Source organism: Macaca fascicularis, chromosome 11 (assembly GCF_037993035.2).
Source record: "Macaca fascicularis isolate 582-1 chromosome 11, T2T-MFA8v1.1".
Taxonomy (NCBI): Eukaryota; Metazoa; Chordata; class Mammalia; order Primates; family Cercopithecidae; genus Macaca; species Macaca fascicularis.
In genome coordinates, this window is record NC_088385.1 from 137446106 (window position 1) to 137466240 (window position 20135).

General features: G+C 44.6%; 1 protein-coding gene across 6 annotated transcripts in view; it reads left to right on the top strand.

Moving 5' to 3' along the window:
• The first annotated feature begins 617 nt into the window (after positions 1 to 617).
• The window catches only part of PIWIL1 (piwi like RNA-mediated gene silencing 1), a 72322-nt gene continuing 52804 nt past the window's right edge, over positions 618 to 20135 (top strand). For 4 of the 6 annotated variants that reach the window (XM_065525071.1, XM_045366338.2, XM_065525072.1 and 1 more), the window contains exons 1-14: positions 618 to 848; positions 4882 to 4971; positions 5294 to 5405; positions 7793 to 7918; positions 8401 to 8615; positions 8969 to 9090; positions 10118 to 10198; positions 11257 to 11454; positions 11877 to 11988; positions 16679 to 16805; positions 17147 to 17264; positions 17813 to 17927; positions 19201 to 19388; positions 19776 to 19848. In XM_065525071.1, the coding sequence (XP_065381143.1) occupies positions 4894 to 4971; positions 5294 to 5405; positions 7793 to 7918; positions 8401 to 8615; positions 8969 to 9090; positions 10118 to 10198; positions 11257 to 11454; positions 11877 to 11988; positions 16679 to 16805; positions 17147 to 17264; positions 17813 to 17927; positions 19201 to 19388; positions 19776 to 19848 (1665 nt within the window). In that variant the 5' untranslated portion in view covers positions 618 to 848; positions 4882 to 4893. Of the gene's footprint in view, positions 849 to 4881; positions 4972 to 5293; positions 5406 to 7792; positions 7919 to 8400; positions 8616 to 8968; positions 9091 to 10117; positions 10199 to 11256; positions 11455 to 11876; positions 11989 to 16678; positions 16806 to 17146; positions 17265 to 17812; positions 17928 to 18183; positions 18277 to 18583; positions 18717 to 19200; positions 19389 to 19775; positions 19849 to 20135 lie in introns of those variants that run through there. The other 2 variants (XM_074008424.1, XM_074008422.1) reach the window with 2 other exon arrangements.

The following is a 20135-nucleotide window of genomic DNA, read 5'->3' on the forward strand; positions in this document are numbered from 1 at the left end:
GCGGGGCGTGCTTGGCCTGTGGGGCTTGTCCCGGGTGTCTGGGCGGGGCCAGGCGGGGTCTCCGAGAGGCAGAGGCGAGGCCTGTGGGGCGGGGGCGGGGCCCGTGAGGCGGGGCCGGGCCTGTGGGGCGGGGGCGGGGCCTTGGGGCGGGGCGTGCCTGGCTTGTGGGGCCTGTGCCGGGTGTCTGGGCGGGGCCAGGCGGGGTCTCCGAGGGGCAGAGGCGAGGCCTGTGAGGCGGGGGCGGGGCCTGTGGGGCGGGGCGTGCCTGGCTTGTGGGGCCTGTGCCGGCTGTCTGGGCGGGGCCAGGCGGGGTCTCCGAGGGGCAGAGGCGAGGCCTGTGAGGCGGGGCCGGGGCCCCTGAGGCGGGGGCGGGGCCCGTGAGGAGGGGCGTGCCTAGCTTGTGGGGCCTGTGCCGGGTGTCTGGGAGAGGCCAGGCGGGCCCTGTGAGGCGGGGGCGGGGCCTGTGGGGCCTGTGCGGGGTGTCTGGGAGGGACCAGGCGGGGTCTTGGAGGGGCGGGGACCGGGCCGCGGCCTGTGGGGCGGGCTCATCTGGTCCCGCGCCCGCTACATTGAAAACCGCCATTCGCTGGGCAGCCAATGAGGGCGTGGCGCGCGCCGCTTTCCGCCGTTACTGGGCGTATGGTGCGCTGCCACGAGGCCGGCGTCTGGAATGAAGTGTTCATCCGCCCAGGAAAAGAGCGCCGGTTGCCCGCCGCCCGCGTGTCCCTGGCTTTCTCGGGAACCCAGCGCGGAAGGCGAGGTGGGCGCAGGCCGCAGGAGGTCCTGGGAAGTCGGCGGCGCGGAGGGATCTCCGCGGGAGCCGTTGGGGCTGTTGGCCTCGGGTTAAGGTGCGAGGACCAGGACTAGGGCGAGGGCGGCCGTCCAAGGTGCGGGGCGAGGCTGAGGTGTTAGGTGTGCGGGGACCGGGGTGCGGGGGCGGCGGCCGGGGGTCCGGGATGTGGAGGTGAGGCCCGAGGTGTGGGGACGGGGGTGCGGGGGCGAGGTCGCAGGTGTGGGGGATGCAGGAGCCGGGTGCGGGGATGAGGTCCCAGGTGCAGGGGATGCAGGAGCCCTGGTGCAGGGGCAAGGTTGCAGGTGCGGGGGCTGCAGGGGCGAGGTGTCAGGTGTGGGGGGTGCGGGACCAGGGTGAGGCGCTGAGACCCGCCTAGCGGGGGCTGTGGCGCCGGGGTGCGGGGGCGAGGACCCAGGTGCCGGGGATGCAGGGGCCAGGGTGCGGGGGCGAGGTCGCAGGTGCGGGGGGTGCAGGGGCCAGGGTGCGGGGGCGAGGTCTCAGGTGTGGGGGTGCGGTGCCGGGGTGAGGCGCTGAGGCCCGACTTGCCGGGGCTGTGGCGCCGGGGTGCGGGGGTACAGGGGCCCGGGTGCGGGGGTGAGGTCCCAGGTGCGGGGGGTGCAGGGGCCGGGGTGAGAGGCTGAGGCCTGAGTTGCTGGGGGTGCGGGGGTCGGGGACAGAGGTCTCCGCAGTGGCGGCAGTGCCTGAAACTGCGGGGACCCGGGAGCCCTGCAGGAGGGCCTTCGGGACGTCCCGCCTGACCCACGCGGCCGTGGGAAGCGATCTCTGCGGAGGGCGAGGCCCCTTTCCCGCGTCTGCAGCCGCTGCGCTGCGTCCCCGGGAGCCTTGGGAGCCGGACGTTGGGAAGAGGACGGAGCTCCGGAGGACCGCAAGTGAGGCGGCGACCGCAAGGGCCGGGCTCTGCGAGGCTCGGGGGTTCTCGCGGGTGCTGGCGGCCGGGCCCCTGGCACCTGTGGAGGGAAAGGGGCGGCGGGGCGGCGGGGCGGCGGGGGCCTTGGGAGCTCCCGGGATGGATGCTCTTGCTGTCTTCAGCCCCTGCGGCCTCCAAGGTAAAGCCGGCTGGAGCCCTGCGCAGCCTGTTCTCTGCGCGCTTTCCTTTTCGTTTTTAAGTTGTGGCCAGAGAGACCCCGCTGGCATAGAATGTACGGCCCAACGGTTTTCGGCGTGTGGCGCGGTGGTGGTTCCCACGTGCATGGCGTCGTCCTGAGCTCAGCGCCGGAGGCATGTTGTTAGGTTGAAGAGCCTTTGGCAGAGCTGGTAATGAATCGGGCATGTGATTTCCAGCGAGTGTGGTTATTGGAAGCACACACTTGTGTTTTGACTTTAAGAATTCGATATCCAGACTGAGGTGGTTTTGAGATTGGAAGGAGATAAAGCTGAAAACCGGAGTTGTGCTGGGAAACCTGGACGTAGAGCGCTGGGCCCGCCAGGTATTTAGCGACCAGCACAACGCGCCGCCCTGGGTTTCAGGCCCTGGAGATGATGAGAATCAGCTGGAGGGCTGCTTCCAGCCGGCTGCTAACTCGCCAGGGCTGAGAGCCGCTCCCCACCCCGTAATTTCTGTTACCAGCCAGTCCAAATGCTGCCTGTCAGGGAACAGGCTTTGAGAACTGCATTTCCTGCTGGAGATGAGAGTTCAGCTCGTCCCTGTTTTTTTTTTTTATCACTGTTTCACACCATTGTTTGTAAGGTGTCAAGCGGCCATCTGGGTGCAAAGGCGTCAATTGTAATTCGCAGCCTAGTTGGAGAAGCTATGGAGTGCAGGGATGTGCAGAGGGAGAAAGCGGGTTACCATGTAGTAGAGTGACCGTGGCCACGCCGGGGAAACGGCTTTCAGAGAAGGGGGCAAGGGATGGCCTGCGAGCTGGTCCTTAAGTGGTTCACTGGATTCTTGTGGTTTCAGAGGAGGGCGAGGCTTTGTTTAGCAGAGACTGTGCCGTGGCATAGGGTAAGTCACGGAATTGATTGTGATAGGAAGCAAGTAGCGTTTGCTGGCGTCTCAGGCAGGTGCTTTCAGACTGATCTCTAGATCCGCAGTCCCCAATCTTTTTGGCACCAGGGACCGATTTCGTGGAAGACAATTTTCCCACTGACCGGTAGGGGATGGTTTCAGGATGAAACGGTTCCACCTCAGATTATCAGGCATTAGATTCTCATCAGGAGCATGCAAGCCAGATCCCTGGCACGCCCACTTCACAGTAGGGTTCACACTCCTAGGAGAGTCTGATGCCTCCACTGATCTGACAGGAGGGGCGCTCAGGCCGTCATGTTTGCTGCCGCTGCTCACCTCCTGCTGTGTGGCCTGGTTCCCGTACCGGTCCATGGCCGGCGGGCTAGGGACGCTGCCTGTGGATTATCCGCAAGAGACTGTCATGCATCATGTGCCCAGTGTGTAAACTGAGTATGCATACGTAACCATTGTCATGATGCACACATTGTAAAATAAATATAAAGCAGTTTAACATGAGGTTTAAAGTTAGTTGTAATATGCTGGCACCTCAGCGGATTATCTTGTGTAAACTCCTTTGGAAATTGCTGCTTTAGAGTAGGGGGTCTTATACGATGAATGTTTGCTTTAATCCTGTAAAATACAATAGGAAGTCAGAGGTTTTTAAAATTGAAAAATGGCATTAGATTTGTCTTTCTGTGAAGATCATGAAGCCAAGAATTTTAGAAGCTGTTAAAATTCAAAGGATGAAAAAGATAACGTGACTTAAGGCAGAGTGATGGTAAATGATGTCATCGCCTGCCCCATGTAGAACCTTTGATGGTTTCTCATGTGTTGAGTATCCAAGCTGTCTGCAGGACCCTGAGCGGTCTGCTCCCTGTCCACATGAATTCCTCCGCTCCCCTTGTTCCTTCCCTTTCCAGTCCCACTGGGCGTCTTTTGGTTCTGCATCCAATTCAAGCACTTATGTGTGGGTTGTTACCGCTTGTGTGGAAGACTGGTACCACCCTGCCTTCCGATTCCTGATTCTCCATTTCAGCTTAAGTCTTGTTACAGGCAGGCCTCTTTAGGGTTTACATCAGTTCCTGCTTTCTTTTTGGTAAGAACATTCTGCTTATTTCCTTCATCACACTTTTTAACACGTGGAGTTATGAGTTTACCTGCCCTTTCCATTAGGGCTGATGTTTGTTGACTGCTCACCGGAGGTCAGTGTGAGTTCTCATTTGATCCTCACCATTGACTTGTGCAGTAGGTTATTCCAACCATTGGACAAAGAGTCACAGGCTATGTCGTTTTCTCATGTTGTCTAAAATGTGAAGGAGTTGGGCTCAGGCAGTTGAGCTCCGGGGCCTCTACGCTTAATAGCCTGATGACACTGTGTACCACCGCGGCGAGGGTGAGAGGCTGTCATAGCTGAGCCCAAAGCTGATCCCAGCTCACAGGAAGCACTTAGTGCCACCATGATGTTGAAGAAATGGGGAGAATGGTCCTGGCAGATGTAGGAGAAATAAAGTAGTTTTGAAATCAATGACTCCATTCTTTTTATGTAGATACAATGTAGGTGGTGATATCACTCCCCAAGAATGAGATTATGGGACATGAGGGAGAAGAGATAGTAGTTTGGGTATGTTCAGCGTAAGCCACACATGGAACTCTGGGAAGATCCAGGAGAACTCATTATGTATGCAGAAGGATTATCTAAGGGGCCTGGCGGGACACTTGCCACAAGTGCCCTGTTTCTGTGTGTGTGTGTGTGTGTATGTGTGTGTATATGTATCTCCAAATAGGAAAGAAAGAACCAGCCACCAGCATGTTAATTCTTTCAGCACTTTCTCCTCCTAAGTCTGTTTATAATAAATAATCCAAATGAAAAACTAAGTCTTCTATTAAAATACGTTTTCCCCTTTGGCCCTATAGCAGTGCCCAGTGCAAGGTAGGCAATTGAGTTTGTTGAATGTAGGAACGTTACATTAAACAACTGTCATTACAGATTAGAAGGATACATACTAATTGCCTGGCGAGCTTACTTTTTAATCTCAAAGAAGTTTGAAGTAACACTGTAGAAACGGTCAAATGCGGTTGCCTCCATTGAGTATTGTCTTCAAGATTGTTTCCTCTCCAGAAATAGAAAAAAATGACTGGGCGAGCCAGAGCCAGAGCCAGAGGAAGGGCCCGCGGTCAGGAGACAGTGCCGCTGGTGGGCTCCACTGCTGTGAGTGTTTCACCGATTCTGACTACAGAAAATGTCCTTGAATCTTGATCAGCCTAGGCTGTTGAAAATAAACTAAAGACTGTGCTGGGAAGGATATAGGGAGTGAGCAAGGCAGATCATGTCCTGTTTCCTCAGGATATTAGAAGCTGATTCCTGACTTTATTTGGTGACTCTTCTCTCACATTTCTTTTTAAGAATAAAATATTTGACTATTAATCTAGATAGGTGTTGGTTGAATTCCTGAGACTTAAGACTGGACATTTTCTCTGGTGTCTGTGACCGCTTGACAAAAAGAATGTTCTTTATTTTTCTATAACTGCAGAGTCAGCAACCTGGTTATATTCAGCCTAGGTCTCAGCAGCCACCGGCAGAGGGGGAGTTATTTGGCCGTGGACGGCAGAGAGGAACAGTAGGAGGAACAGCCAAGTCACAAGGTGAAGAGAAAGTAACAGGAGGTCTTAACAGCTGTGTTCAACACATGCAGCAAATTTTACTGAATTAAAACTTGGTACAAAAATTTGTGCTGAAACTGTTTAAGAAACATTTCCTTATAATGTTGCCGTAACACGCAAGTACAATTGTGGAAAATACTTAAATCTAATTTCTTAAACATTCTGTGTGTCAGTCTTCACCAGTAAATGACTTTAAAAGAAAATGGTTACTCAGGATTTCAAATTTAACTCTCTGAAACGGTTCCCTATCTGTAACGAGGTAGTGTCTACCTGTAGAGGCAAAGATCACTGTGGCCATTAACTAATACGTGGGATAACAAATGAAGGCCCTGTTTTGTCATCTTTCACTGCTCTTTGGAGATTATATCTGAGAATTGCTTGTCACGGTAAATGCTCAAGTACCTATTGTTTTGTAGAAATTAATATACGTTTAACAGATTATTGCCAATTAGACATTGTTTGGACCTTGATTTTCCTTCTGTAAAGGGGATGTGGATGCACCGAAAGGTTCTTAAACAGCACAGTGGCGTGAGCTCTGATTTGTGTTTGAAATAAATCGCTCTGGGAGCTGCATGGAAGGGGGAATTAGCAAGGTTCCCAGTCTTGTCCGTTCTGAAATCTGTCCTCTTCGAGTGACAAAATCAAGCTTTGGCTCAGTGTCATAGCAGTACTGTATATCTCAAGCAGAACAGATTTCATCATTGTTTTATTCAGAAACTGGCAATTGGATTTTTGCATCCAGAACCAAATTTTTCAAGACAAATTAAAAATTTTTAAGGAAAAAAATCAGCCTTTATGACCCTTCAGTATCATCAGGTTGGATTCAGTATGCATGATTTAGTGTAGTTACTCACCCAGTGCCATCAATACTTTAAACCAAGTCTCTGGGATAAAAAACTCACTAAGAGAGACAAACATGAACGGTTACATATTTAAAGGATTTTTAGGTAGAGCCCCCTCCAAATCATGAGTTACATATTTAGAGGATCTTTAGGTAGAGCCCCCTCCAAATCATGAGGTACAGAAACTAACATGGAAGCGCCTTTTAAAGTGCTTTAGATGTGATATTTAAAACTTATTGCATGCCTGTGATGCTTATTCTCAATTTTTCAGGTGAAAGAATCAACGCTCATGTTAAATAACTGGTTTCCAAAGTACAGCAAGAACTGAAATATTTTAAGCCACTGTTATTTCTCTGAGGAAGTCTAGAAAGTAGGCAGTTCTGGTGTTTGTGGTCAGAAGAGAACTGGACTCTGATCTTTTTGTTCTTTTGTCCTGGGCCCATGACGGCCACAATTAAGACCTCTGTTTGGTTCAGAACTTCTGTATTCGAGCCCTCCCTGCCAGATCCAGATTCCAGGCTCCATGGGCAGGGCAAAGGGGCAGGAAGTACAAAAGTCACAAGTCAGCTATTGGCTCTCTTATGGAATGTTTCCAAAAGTGTCATCCTACAATTTCTGCTTAAGTCTCTTAGGCCATCCCTAACCATGGGGAGGGTGGAAATTTTGGTCTATTTAAGTATATTATTCCCAAAATAGAATTTTTTTTTTTAAATGAGGGATTGGTTATTGGAGAGTCAACTGGTAATCTCCGTTACAAAAGATAACATGCCTATTAATTGACAGCTGGAATTTTAACACTTGACTACAAAGTTCATATTGGTTTTTTGGCTCACATCATATTGTTGATCTGAGATAATTGTATAATTTCAGCAAATCAAATGACTTGAATAATTTAGGTTCTTATAACCACAGCTTGTAGCAGTAAGCATGAACTGATTAGTCACAAGCTTATTACCTATTACCAGTATGAGATGCGTGTCATGGCCATAGAATATGTACAGGCGCAGAAATCCATTCTTCTGATTCTGAATGGAATCAGGTAGTGAGGAAGTTGCATTTTAGATGTAAGTTTTCTAATCCAGGTTACAGATTTAAACCCTCTAAACCACCAATTTCTGTAGCTGTAATTGCATCATGACAGACTGTGGAAAATACATGGAGACCTTTAGATAGTTATTAGACTTACAATACAGAAAAATATTTTCCCAGTCAGCAAACATCTGCTCCTCCACTCTCGCACCACAGTCCCACCGGCTTGATCTTTTCAAGGTGTACATCTCTTGAAAGAGTGCATCTGCAACTTCCCAGCACAGTGACAAGAAAGCCTTTGTGAATGAAGTTATAAATAGGAAACCGTTCTCTCGTTAGGCTGGCAGATACCGAAAACATGTTGATAGGATTGTTTTATGCATTGTCTTCTACACCTCAGTATCCTTTGGATTACGTATATTAGCACTGTGGGAGTTAATGTTGTCATCCTTTACTTCGTACTTTATTTCAAGTAGATAATTTTTCTTCTTTTTTAAGAACTCCAGATATCTGCTGGATTTCAGGAGTTATCATTAGCAGAGAGAGGAGGTCGTCGTAGAGATTTTCACGATCTTGGTGTGAATACAAGGCAGAACCTAGACCATGTTAAAGAATCAAAAACAGGTAGGTTAATTGAGAATAAGTTTTTGTGAGATTACATCTCAGGTACACAGGACAGTGAACTGAGGCACTTTAGTTTAGGTGTTTATTCGGTCAAGGATCCTGCATGGCTTTTGCATTTTCCTCTCTCTGTTTCTTTTGACGTTGATGAAATAGGTTACAGATAATATCTTGAACTGCACGTTTTGAAACATCATCTCATTAAATATTAATAGATCACTTTCAAAACTCTTTGCCATGAAGAGATTTGGTTGGTTTTGTTGCAAAATTATTTGTAAATTACTTAGTCTAAGGAAGCTCCGTTTCTAAATGTATGCTTCTTTAGAAATTCACCTAAAGAGGTAGACTAGTGGTCTCCAGAGTCGGATGCTGTCTGCTGCTCTTAGCCTTGGTTTACGGAACTGTGCCTGTCTTGTCATGGTGGGAAGGTTTCAAGGAAAAATAAACTTGATATTTTGTTAATTGACTGTAACTTGCTTTTCCAGGTTCTTCAGGCATCATAGTGAGGTTAAGCACTAACCATTTCCGACTGACATCCCGTCCCCAGTGGGCCTTATATCAGTATCATATTGACTATAACCCACTGATGGAAGCCAGACGACTCCGTTCAGCTCTTCTCTTTCAACATGAGGATCTCATTGGAAAGTGTCATGCTTTTGATGGAACAATATTATTTTTACCTAAAAGACTACAGCAAAAGGTTATTTGGCAAAAGGGAGATGGGGAATTTCCACTTCAAGGCAAAACTACTACAATGTAAGATGGTTCACATGGCTTTTAGAGAGACCCCAGGAGTCTCCTGTCTGATGTGACGGAATAAACACATAGGATACTTTGGCATATTGTAGCATTGTCAGATTTGTCTGGATAACTTGATGGTTACAGTTGAATTATAATACACTAAGCCACTCTTTTTCTCAGAGCCATTTAAAAAAAATCCAGTTGAAACATTTTATAGTTTTCAGTGTTGCCTTATTAAGCAAGCAGTCTGTGATTGGGCATAGTTGTCCTTTAAGGATTTAAAGTTTGGGTTTTCCACCTCTCTGGCTTCAGGTTACTGAAGTTTTTAGTAAGACCCGGAATGGAGAGGATGTGAGGATAACGATCACTTTAACAAATGAACTTCCACCTACATCACCAACTTGTTTGCAGTTCTATAATATTATTTTCAGGAGGTATGTGTTTTATTTCAACATTTTATTAAGAGGAAAACCAGCAAAGTTGAAATAATTGTACATTGATCGTCTACATTCAAGTCTCCTAGATTTTCAACGTTGGCTGAGATTATTGGGTTTCTCTGTATTGCAGTAACTTAAGGTGTGGTTTACTGATAGAAAATTCATGTATTTGCTTTAAGCAAGTATCCTGCCTTTCCTTCCCTAATTCTGTTGACTTCAAATGCTATCTGAGCTTGTGTTCAGATGCTCATATCCTCGAGAGTGAGGATGTTGCAGACTTGGTATTCCTGCTCCCCACGGTGGGTCCTTGGTCAGGAGGAGGGCAAAGTTCAGCTCGCTTGTTCCACCGCAGGAGATACACTGCGTGCTGGATAATTTGCCTTCAGGGTACATACCACATATTCCCAATCCAAAAGCAAGACACATGGTCTGCAAAAATTTTTATTTTTTGAGGGGGATGAGAAACAATCCAGATAAGGCTGAAATTTTCATGAGAATAATGGGGCATAATACTTGTATTAATTTAAGTTAGTGATAACTGACACTGATAGGACAATTCATTGTGATAAATACTCGTTTTCAGTTAATGTAACTGGTAGATTATTTTTCCCTAAATGAGGGGTTGGCAGACTTCTCTCTGCAAAAGGCCAGATAGTAAACGTCTTAGGCTTTGAAAGCCGTGTCATCTCTTGCAGCTGTTCCGCTCTACTGTGGGACCACCGAAGCAGCCAGAGACAGTGTGTAAGTGAGCGGTCATGGCTGTGTGCCAGTAAAACTGTTGGCGGATGCTGAAATCTGAATTTCAGATAATTCATGTGTCATGAAATAATCTTTTATTTTTTCCAACCTCAAGGATATTTGAAAACCATTGTTAACTCATAGGCCATAAAAAACAGCAGGTAGGCTGGATTTGGCCTGGCTACAGACCACAGTTTGCCAACCCCTGCTCTAAACAACATGCTTTTCTGATTGCCGTATTGGAGATATTTATCAATATTCACTATTCTGACCTTTCAATTTCTAGGCTTTTGAAAATCATGAATTTGCAACAAATTGGACGAAATTATTATAACCCAAATGACCCAATTGATATTCCAAGTCACAGGTTTGTATGAAGTGGAAAGTTTAGTATTCCTTAGGCTTAATTACAAGCTTTTGAGATAATAACCTAATTTGAAATGGTCGAATTTACTACAGTGACTGTTAATGCCACCCATCACATTATGTGACTATTTAACTTGAATAATGAGGAGACATCCCAGAATATTTGGATTAAAAAAAAAAAACACATAATTTACCTGTCACTAGGGAAGAATACATAGTTGTCCAGTGCTGAGTTTGTATTTTTGCCCTTAGGTAATAAAAATAATCAGTTAATATGGTGTATCAAGATTGCAGCCCAACTGAAAAACTGCTTGCTGGGTACCGTGCTCCCCACCTCAGTGATGGGACCTTTCGTACCCAGACATCAGCATTGTGCAGTATGCCCGTGTCACAAACCTGCACGTGTACCCTTTGAATCTAAAGTTGAAATAAGAAATAAAAGGCTGGGTGTGGTGGCTCATGCCTGTAATCCCAGCACTTTGGGAAGCCAAAGTGGGTGGATCACGAGGTCAGGAGTTCTAGACCAGCCTGGCCAAGATGGTGAAACCCTGTCTCTACTAAAAATACAAAAATTAGCTGGGTGTGGTGGTGGGCACCTGTAATCCCAGCTAATCAGGAGACTGAAGCAGAGAAGTGCTTACACCGGGAGGTGGAGGTTGCGGTGAGCCGAGATCACGCCAACTCCAGCCTGGGCGACAAAGCAAGACTCTGTCTAAAAAAATAAATAAAAAAGAAATAAAATATTGCAGCCCAACAGGTTTAAGTTTATCATAGTAATTGTAGGTGCTTTCAGTTAGATTGGCAACTTTTTAAAGTCTTAGACCACTGTAATGAATAGTTGATTAAAGTTAGTACATTCATTTAAAATGAAACTTATACAATTATTATAATATTGAAGGTCTTAAAGCTGGAACCATGTAAGTCCTAGAAATAAGGAAATTGATTCATTCAAAAACTTACAGTTTAGACCCAGTTAATAAAAGTGAAAACGCAACTTAGTGTGTGCAGAATGTGTTTGAATGTGGAGAGGTTCTTCATGACCCCCATCTTGCCTGACAGGTTGGTGATTTGGCCTGGCTTCACTACTTCCATCCTTCAGTATGAAAACAGCATTATGCTCTGCACTGACGTTAGCCATAAAGTGCTTCGAAGTGAGACTGTTTTGGATTTCATGTTCAACTTTTATCATCAGACAGAAGAACATAAATTTCAAGAACAAGTTTCCAAAGAACTAATAGGTTTAGTTGTTCTTACCAAGTAAGACTGCTTTTTAAAATGCAAAATAATTTTTGTGAGTCTTAAAGTATAGTGGCTTTGTAGTTCTACAATGTTAAGAAATAGTGTTTCAAGTTGAGTGGTGGGAATAGCACAAAAAAGGGTGACGGTATTTTTCACTTTTCCCAGGATCATAGTTTTGGGGGTAACATAACTCATCTGGAGAGGACAAATAGCTAGTGATTTTTACCCTTTTAAATTATTTTATTTTCTGTTAGTAATTTAGTCACTTCCCCCATCCATCTGGCAGAGTCTGTAAGAAATCCTGTTTCCTTCTTTTTCCATAACTTTGTATATACCCAGGTGATTTGAAATTTTAGAGAATACTTGCTGTCTAGTCTCTCTTTTTAATATTAGTTCTTCACATTTCCATCAAATGCAGTCAAATCTCAACTGATCCCTAGGTATAACAATAAAACGTACAGAGTGGATGATATTGACTGGGACCAGAATCCCAAGAGCACCTTTAAGAAAGCCGACGGCTCTGAAGTCAGCTTCCTAGAATACTACAGGAAGGTAAGATGCTAGTGGTGTTATCTTTTTCCTATGAAGTAGTTAGATCTTAGGAAAGTAGTTGAATCTTAGGAGAAATCCAAAATATCTTTGGTAGAATTCTCTAACACGTGTTGCACATTTGGAACAAGTTGCTTTTAAAGCTGTGTGTAAATGTATTTGTTAGGGCAATCACAGCATTATTTTATTCATTATCAGATTTATTAAAATGCCTCTTTTTATTTGGTACAGTTCACATAATGAGAAGTGCCCTGTCTTGGTTCCCTTTTTCCAGTAGAATGAAAGCTTACATTTGAATTGAAGCCTATGGAGGACAAGTAGGTTGGATAACAGGTGGTAAGCAGTGGGAATTAAGAGCTTGCCATACTGTCTTCTCCCTCCATAATGAACATTTCACTTAATTTCACCTTGGACAGGGGTGGGAATTAAAGATCTTGGAACCTTCAGTATCATTTCTGCTAAATCTGCTGCCTGTGGGTTATAACTCTTAACTTTTGATTTACAAAAGACTGATCTTTTGGGCGATCATCTAAAACAGTTTTTAAAGAGATGATTCTAGTTTTGAAAAGACCATCAAAGGCAAATAGCAAGAAAGAGCAACTATTGACTAGAAGAAATTAAACTGTTTATATAGGAATGCATGCCAACATTGTTTTAGTATTCAGAGATGAGCAGATCTGGTCCCCAAATCCTTAGAATGTCACATTCCATTTGATGTTAAAATTGCAGGAAAATTATTTCTAGAAAACTATCAATTAAAATCTCAAAACTTGTCTTTGAATTGCTAACATTTCACATCTTCTTCTAAATAGAGTATTTCCTGTTTCTAAAATTTTGGATGAATTAGCTTAAATATGAAAAGTATTTGTATTTTGCATGGAAAGTGTGCATCTTACCAGTGGCGTTGGAAAGGTGTGTGTGCTGCTGTCCAGCTGCTCGGCTGTGACTAAAAACATAAGCCACTGCGGAGGGAGGGATTCTATGAGACGCTGCATGAAGGGCTGACCTTATTCCTGGCAAGATGGAAACAGCCAGTGGTCATTTCAGCGTGCCTTTCCTCCCACTGGTTTCAGCCTCTTTACTCCTTGAGGACCCCAACCATGCCTCACCTGGATCCCTCTGGGTGTCAGAGGTTACTGTGAGGAATGAGTTGTGGCATTTTCCTGTCATTAATTTTAGTAATCACTCTCAGGGATGGTAGAAGTTGGTATATATCAACAGCAAATATGAAGGAAACATCAGCTGAAAATGTGATTTAAACCTGAAGCAAGGTCAGTGGAACCTCTCCCCTTCCCTGACTGGTACTGAGTGTCCTGTGGCAGCTCATCCTCCTGTAAGCGGTGTTTTACGTGTTATCATACTAATGAGCTCTGCCCAGGCCCCTTTTACTCTACGTTCACTCCCTAGGTGATTTCCAGTCTCCTCTGCCCAGGCTTCAGGCATGAAATGTTAAGAATCCCCAGACTTCCAGTTCCAGCCTAGACTTGTCTAAGCTTAGCTGCCTGGTTGTTCTAAGTATTTGGATGACTCAAAGATACCTCTCCTATGTTGTCAATGTTGAATGTGTTCTGTCCTCCCAACATGGCCCCTACTCGGTGCTCTTGGTCAGTGCAGAGAAGGTAGCTTGGACAGAGGCAAGAGATTTTGTGGTTTATATACTCCATGCCTAAGTAGGCTCTCAGGTATTTGAATAAAAAAATGGTGGATGAGTCACACATCAGATCTCTGCACCTCCCCCTGCCTCCTAGTACTCCCTCTTTGTCCAGACCCGTCACTCACCTTGTTATCTGAATTGCCTTCATTTTTCTCCTTTTCTAAATGACTGGCATCTCCTGTCCAGGCCCTATTTTTATAATTCACTTAACTAGTCTCTTAGTATTTATTTCCTCTGCCTTGTGATCAATCAACTCGTACCCATCTGTTCTTCTTCTTCCCCTTCCCCCCAGAAATGATGTGGTGCCCGTGGCCCTGTGCCTTGTGAAGTGTGGTGGTCTTTCTCCGAGATGCCCGCGGCCCTGTGCCTTGTGAAGTGTGGTGGTCTTTCTCCGTGAGACTCTGCCTGCTGCTTTATTCTCATGGCATGTCCCCCACTATACCCTTAGACTAAACACAGGGCTGTGTCCCCTCTGTTGGACACACCCTGTATGCTTGTGTTTGAGATCTCAGGTCAGCTTCTTTCTGTAGGGAAGACTTCTCTGGAAATCAGGGATAATCAGCTGTCTTTAGTAGAAATAATTAATGAAAGAGGTTGATGTTGAAATATTTAAAAGAAAACATTCTTAGATTTTCTGGTAGAAATGCAGTTTTAGTAGTAAGTGATGGTTTGGGATTAAAGATAATATCTAGGAAACAGAGTAGAAGAAGGGTGTTTGGAAGAGAAGGTTATAGTTGGTTTTTAAAATAAAATGTTTAACAGTAATGTCTAGTAAAAATGAGAGTGCTGTTTTTTCAGGTGTAGAGGAAAATGTTTAAAAATATTTGACAGGGCCAGGTGCGATGGCTCACGTCTGTAATCCTAGCACTTTGGGAGGCCGAGACAGGCGGAGCACCTGAGGTCAGGAGTATGAGACCAGCCTCGCCAACATGGTGAAACCTCATCTTTACTAAAAATACAAAAAAAAATAGCTGGGTGTGGTGGTGGGTGCCTATAATCCCAGCTACTCATGAGGCTGAGGCAGGAGAATCACTGGAACCCGGGAGGCAGAGGTTGCAGTGAGCTGAGATCACACCACAGCTCTCCAGCCTGGGCGACAGAACGAAACTCTGTCTCAGATAAATAAAGGAATGAATGAATGAATGAATGAATGAATGAATGACAGGCTGTTTCAACCCTAAGAATATGAAAGGTGGCGGGGGTGGGGCAGTGTGAGTGCAAGTTCCGTATCAGGAACCATGCACTTAAGGCCTTGGGTGAAACAGGGTGAGAGAGGGCACACTCTGAAATACGACCACACTTCCACTGTGTGTGTTTGCATGTGGTGTGGAGGGTAACTGTTCCCAGACTCCTCATTCTAAAACGTGTGATAAAATAGGTCGTATAGCTACGTGAAGCAGAGGTCAGATGTGAGTGTTCTTCTACTTACAGTTTTCTTATTCGAAATAAGAAAATTAACTTCTTTCCTGGATGGTTGCTTCTATACAGAACAAGTCGAGAACGGGCTAGAATTCATGGTTTCTTAATTCGTAAGGGTTTGTAGTAGATGGCCAGGACCTTGTCATATGCTAGGAATAAGAAATATGCAAGTACCCTTAGTCTGTTGATGAGAGACAGACTAAGGACATGCTGTGATGTTGTTCTTCTGGGGTGCCCGGTGGAGCTGTGTGGTTTGTTCTTCTGGGGTGCCCGGTGGAGCTGTGTGGTTTGTTCTTCTGGGGTACCCGGTGGAGCTGTGTGGTTTGTTCTTCTGGAGTGCCCGGTGGAGCTGTGTGGTTTGTTCTTCTGGGGTGCCCGGTGGAGCTGTGTGGTTTGTTCTTCTGGGGTGCCCGGTGGAGCTGTGTGGTTTGTTCTTCTGGGGTGCCCGGTGGAGCTGTGTGGTTTGTTCTTCTGGGGTGCCCAGTGGAGCTGTGTTTTTTGTTTTTGTTTTTGTTTTTGTTTTTTGTTTGTTTTTGTTTTTTTAAAAGCTGGATCTGAATTAAGCAGGATGCTAAGAAAATCTGTTTTCAGCAAGATACAGGATATGGTAGGAAAGAGGATCTTTGAAACACAGGATCAGAACCTGTAGTGAAGAAAACTCAAAGTCTGACATGGTTCTAGAATTGCAGAGCTGAGCTGGAGGCCAGATAACTCATCTTTTGAGAACATTAAATCATGAATATTGGCTGGGTGCGGTGACGCACGCCTGTAATCCTAGCACTTTAGGAGGCCAAAGCGGGCAGATCACCTGAGGTCAGGAGTTGGAGATCAGCCTGGCCAACATGGCGAAACCCCATCTTTACTAAAAATACAAAATTAGTCAGGCACGGTGGTGCATGCCTGTAGTCTGAGCTACTCGGGAGGCTGAGGCAGGAGAATCACCTGAACCCAGGAGGCAGAGGTTGCAGTGAGCCAAGATCGCATGCACTCCAGCCTGGGTAACAGAGCGAGACTCCATCTCAAAAAAAAAAAAATCACGAATGTCATTTTTGTTGTTTTACAAATTGTAAACACTTATTTTGGGCAGTGATTTTATATGGGGAAACTTAATACTTCTTAATCAAAATTTGACTTCTTGAAAAGATCAAGATACGATAAAAACTTTTTCTGATTAAAAATGCCCCGTAGCATTCTTCCCTCCCCCTCTTTATTCTTACAGTGAGACTGCTTTCAAAAGTAAGTTCTCACAATAACAGAAAATAGTTTTAGAGGAATCATCCTATGGTGAAGATGCAGAGTTACACAGACTACTGTTTCTAAACCAAGAAATAAAGCATTAAGCAATGAGAACTGTGACGAACCAAGCCCGGATTCAGAACCATACTCTCCTGGACCATCACAGGTTTTAGGAAAAGGATGGGGCAGTCGGTAGAGCATAGAAATCACAACCTCTGTTTTAAGAAGGTTAAAAAGTGCCTTTTAAAACTTTACTCTGGAGCTATTATCAGCCTTGCTATTGGATCAGTTCTTTATTTTTTTAAAAAAATGAAACCCCTTTTGCCCGCTGAGATACTACTCAGGCATTTGCCATGACCCGCGACGCTCTTCTCTCTTGAGCAGCAATACAACCAAGAGATCACCGACTTGAAGCAGCCCGTCTTGGTCAGCCAGCCCAAGAGAAGGCGGGGCCCCGGGGGGACACTGCCAGGGCCTGCCATGCTCATTCCTGAGCTCTGCTATCTTACAGGTACTGTTGCATTTCGTTTACTCGGAAGGAAGCCACTGGATTTACCCTTTTTTTCCTAGGAGTCCTCAGACATCCCTTTACTTCCCCTTCCCTTCCCCCGAAAACCTTTTATTAAAACTGCTTTGCCTCCTGGGGATTCGCGGTCACCATCACCCTGTGTTCCAGTTATTTAGACCTGATTATTAATTCTTTAACCCTGTGCCTTTAAATCTAGACCTGATTATTAATTCTTTAACCTGTGCCTTTAAATCTAGACCTGATTATTAGTTCTTTAACCTGTGCCTTTATATCTAGACCTGATTATTAATTCTTTAACCTGTGCCTTGAAATCTGATTTAAAGGCCTCACTGATAAAATGCGTAATGATTTTAACGTGATGAAAGACTTAGCCGTTCATACAAGACTAACTCCTGAGCAAAGGCAGCGTGAAGTGGGAAGACTCATTGATTACATCCATAAGTAAGTCGTTGATTTCACTGGGGCGTGGTTTCCGTTTTTGGTTTAGTATTTTACGTGGCTTTGAGGGGTATCTTTTGAGGGAGTGGCAGAAAGTAACTTTCTCCTTTTGTATCTGTAGTATTTGGGGTGGGCTTGTTCTTGGTGTTTCTAAGCAAGGCTACCTATACCTCACTTATTCCTCAGGAAATAATGAAGTTAAACTTCGTAGCGCGTAGTCTTTCTAATTCCTCTGTTAGAAAAAGGTAACAACTGAAAAAGGAGATATTTCTGGTCAAATCTTTTTCCTATCTTCGTTATATCAAGGGGTTTCCTTTGATGGGGAGAAAGTTTGGGCATCAGAATTTTAAGTTAAACAATGTCATGAAGAGAAGCCTGAAGGTGGTGAGAGAACGATGATCATGCTCCGGTGCTGGCTGGCATTCTCACCAGCGCCTTAACCCTGACAGCGACATTGGAATGGGTTGTAGGCTGGAGTGGTTATCTGTTTGACTGGGTTTTTTTTGCTGTGTCTCTTTGTTGAGTGGCATGTAAATGTGTTAAATTTACAGAAACGATAATGTTCAAAGGGAGCTTCGAGACTGGGGTTTGAGCTTTGATTCCAACTTATTGTCCTTCTCGGGAAGAATTTTGCAAACAGAAAAGATTCACCAAGGTGGAAAAACAGTAAGACAGTTTTTTGTTTGTTTGTTTGTTTTTGAGACGGAGCCTCGCTCTGTCCCCTAGGCTGGAGTGCAGTGGCGCAATCTCCGCTCACTGCAAGCTCCTAGCAAGGCAGTTTTTAAAGTTGACAATCAAGTGAGACTTGGGTCAGATCACAATAAAGCAAGTGGGAATAACTTAATTCCATGCCAGAATGATCTTTTCCTCACCTTTCTCTTCTCCCCTTCCACATCCACTCTCTATCAACCCACGTGAGCAGCCCAGGACCTCAGAAATAGGTACACCCCAGGAGGAGAAAACGTGGAAGCCCTAGAGAATGTGGAGCCTGTAGCTTGGTCCTCAAAAATAATCTGTAAGACTTAGCTAAAAAGCGGTTTGATATTTTTTTATTATTATTTTTTTCAATAACTTGAGCTAAAGTGTAGAATCCTAACTATCTGCTTGGGTTGGTATTTTGACTGCCATGAAAATGATGGAAAATCCCTGATTTGATTGGCCTGGACCATTTGTTTATAGAGATAATGTATTATTATGATACCTTTTATGTTTTGTTTTCAGAAAAGGAAAAGCAAGTATTCTAAAAATATTTTTAGTGTAATTAAAGCACTGTAAAGTGCCAACATTTTTAATTTTTTTTTTTTTTTTTTTTTTTTTTGTAGAAAATGGTGTCCTTCCTGCCTTTGAAATGTACTGTGAACAGTGATCTCACAATGTAACTTAATATTCTGGTTGCATCGTTTATGCTATCCCCTGCATGAGGCCAGTCAGGGAGGTGGCCAGGACACACAGAAGACACCGGGCTGCTCCCTGTGATGACCAGCACTCGGGTGCTGTGCCTCGTGTTTCTTTCACTGTCTGTCTTGCTGTCAGATGTTTTTGTAGCTTGCTTGTGGCATGTAACACCTCAGTCAAGTTACTTTACTCTCAAAGCCTTATTTTTTAACATTTTCGTTCTGAAGAAAAGAGTAGCTATACTTGTAAGATTTTTGAAAGATTAAGGAGAATGCAACTGAAGCACTTAGGGAAGTACCTGGTCCAAGTAAGCATTTGAGGAGCAGCTGTCAGTATGAGTGTATTTTAAATAAAATTGCCATCATCCTTTGGATATGTTTTAGACTCTGCCCCTTCCGAGGACATTTTCTCTGTCCCTTTAATTCAAGTATGAGAGTAGTACACTAAGTTTCAAAATATGCCGGGGTAGAATTATTGAAGACTTTTTGGCTTGAGGATTGAGAACTTACAATGGAATTTACAGTGTGTCTGAACTCTCTTCTAGTTTGATTACAATCCACAATTTGCAGATTGGTCAAAAGAAACAAGAGGTGCACCATTAATTAGTGTTAAGCCACTAGATAACTGGCTGTTGATCTATACGCGAAGAAATTATGAAGCAGCCAATTCATTGATACAGAATCTGTTTAAAGTTACACCAGCCATGGGCATGCAAATGAAAAAAGCAATAATGTAAGTTAATCAAATCATTTCTGCTCTGAGAATTGCTTAGCAGTCATTTGGAGGGGGTGGGAACTCGAGAGCGATGGAACTATTAAAAATACAAACAACGTTATTTAATTGAAAGATTTGATATGGCTCCCTGTAATGTAGATAAACAGATATATTTTAATAACTAAGAATGGGTGGAAGAAACAACCAAGTCAGACAGTTTCTCAAACCTGCTTCAACTATTGCTCTTGTTTGTATTAGAAACAGCCCTTTGAATGAATGGCTAGTCTCGGTGTTTGATTTCATGTTTTATACAGAAATGTTTCGTGTGTTACATAGGAAAGTGTTTATGCGTGGTCCATTTGTCGTTACTTTGTCTGAATGTTGGATTGTGTACTTTCATTCTAGGATTGAAGTGGATGATAGAACTGAAGCCTACTTAAGAGTCTTACAGCAAAAGGTCACAACAGACACCCAGATAGTAAGTAGCTAATTGACATATAGGCAGTTTTCAGTGAAAGAGCTTTTTCAGAGGGGGCATTTGTACATCTTGGAACTTGGGGTTCTTTTTTCAAATGTTATTAGGTTCTCAAACTAGGCACAAAATATGTTTTGTAACCATAAAGTAGCTAAGCTAATGCTGGCTTTAGTTGTGTACCTGGGAGCTTGGTTTACACATTGCAAAAGGTGAGGAAGGAGTGGAGAAAAACAAAGCCATCTTTAATTTATTCAGACTCAAAGGCTTTACTTAGTCTAGAAAATTTGGAA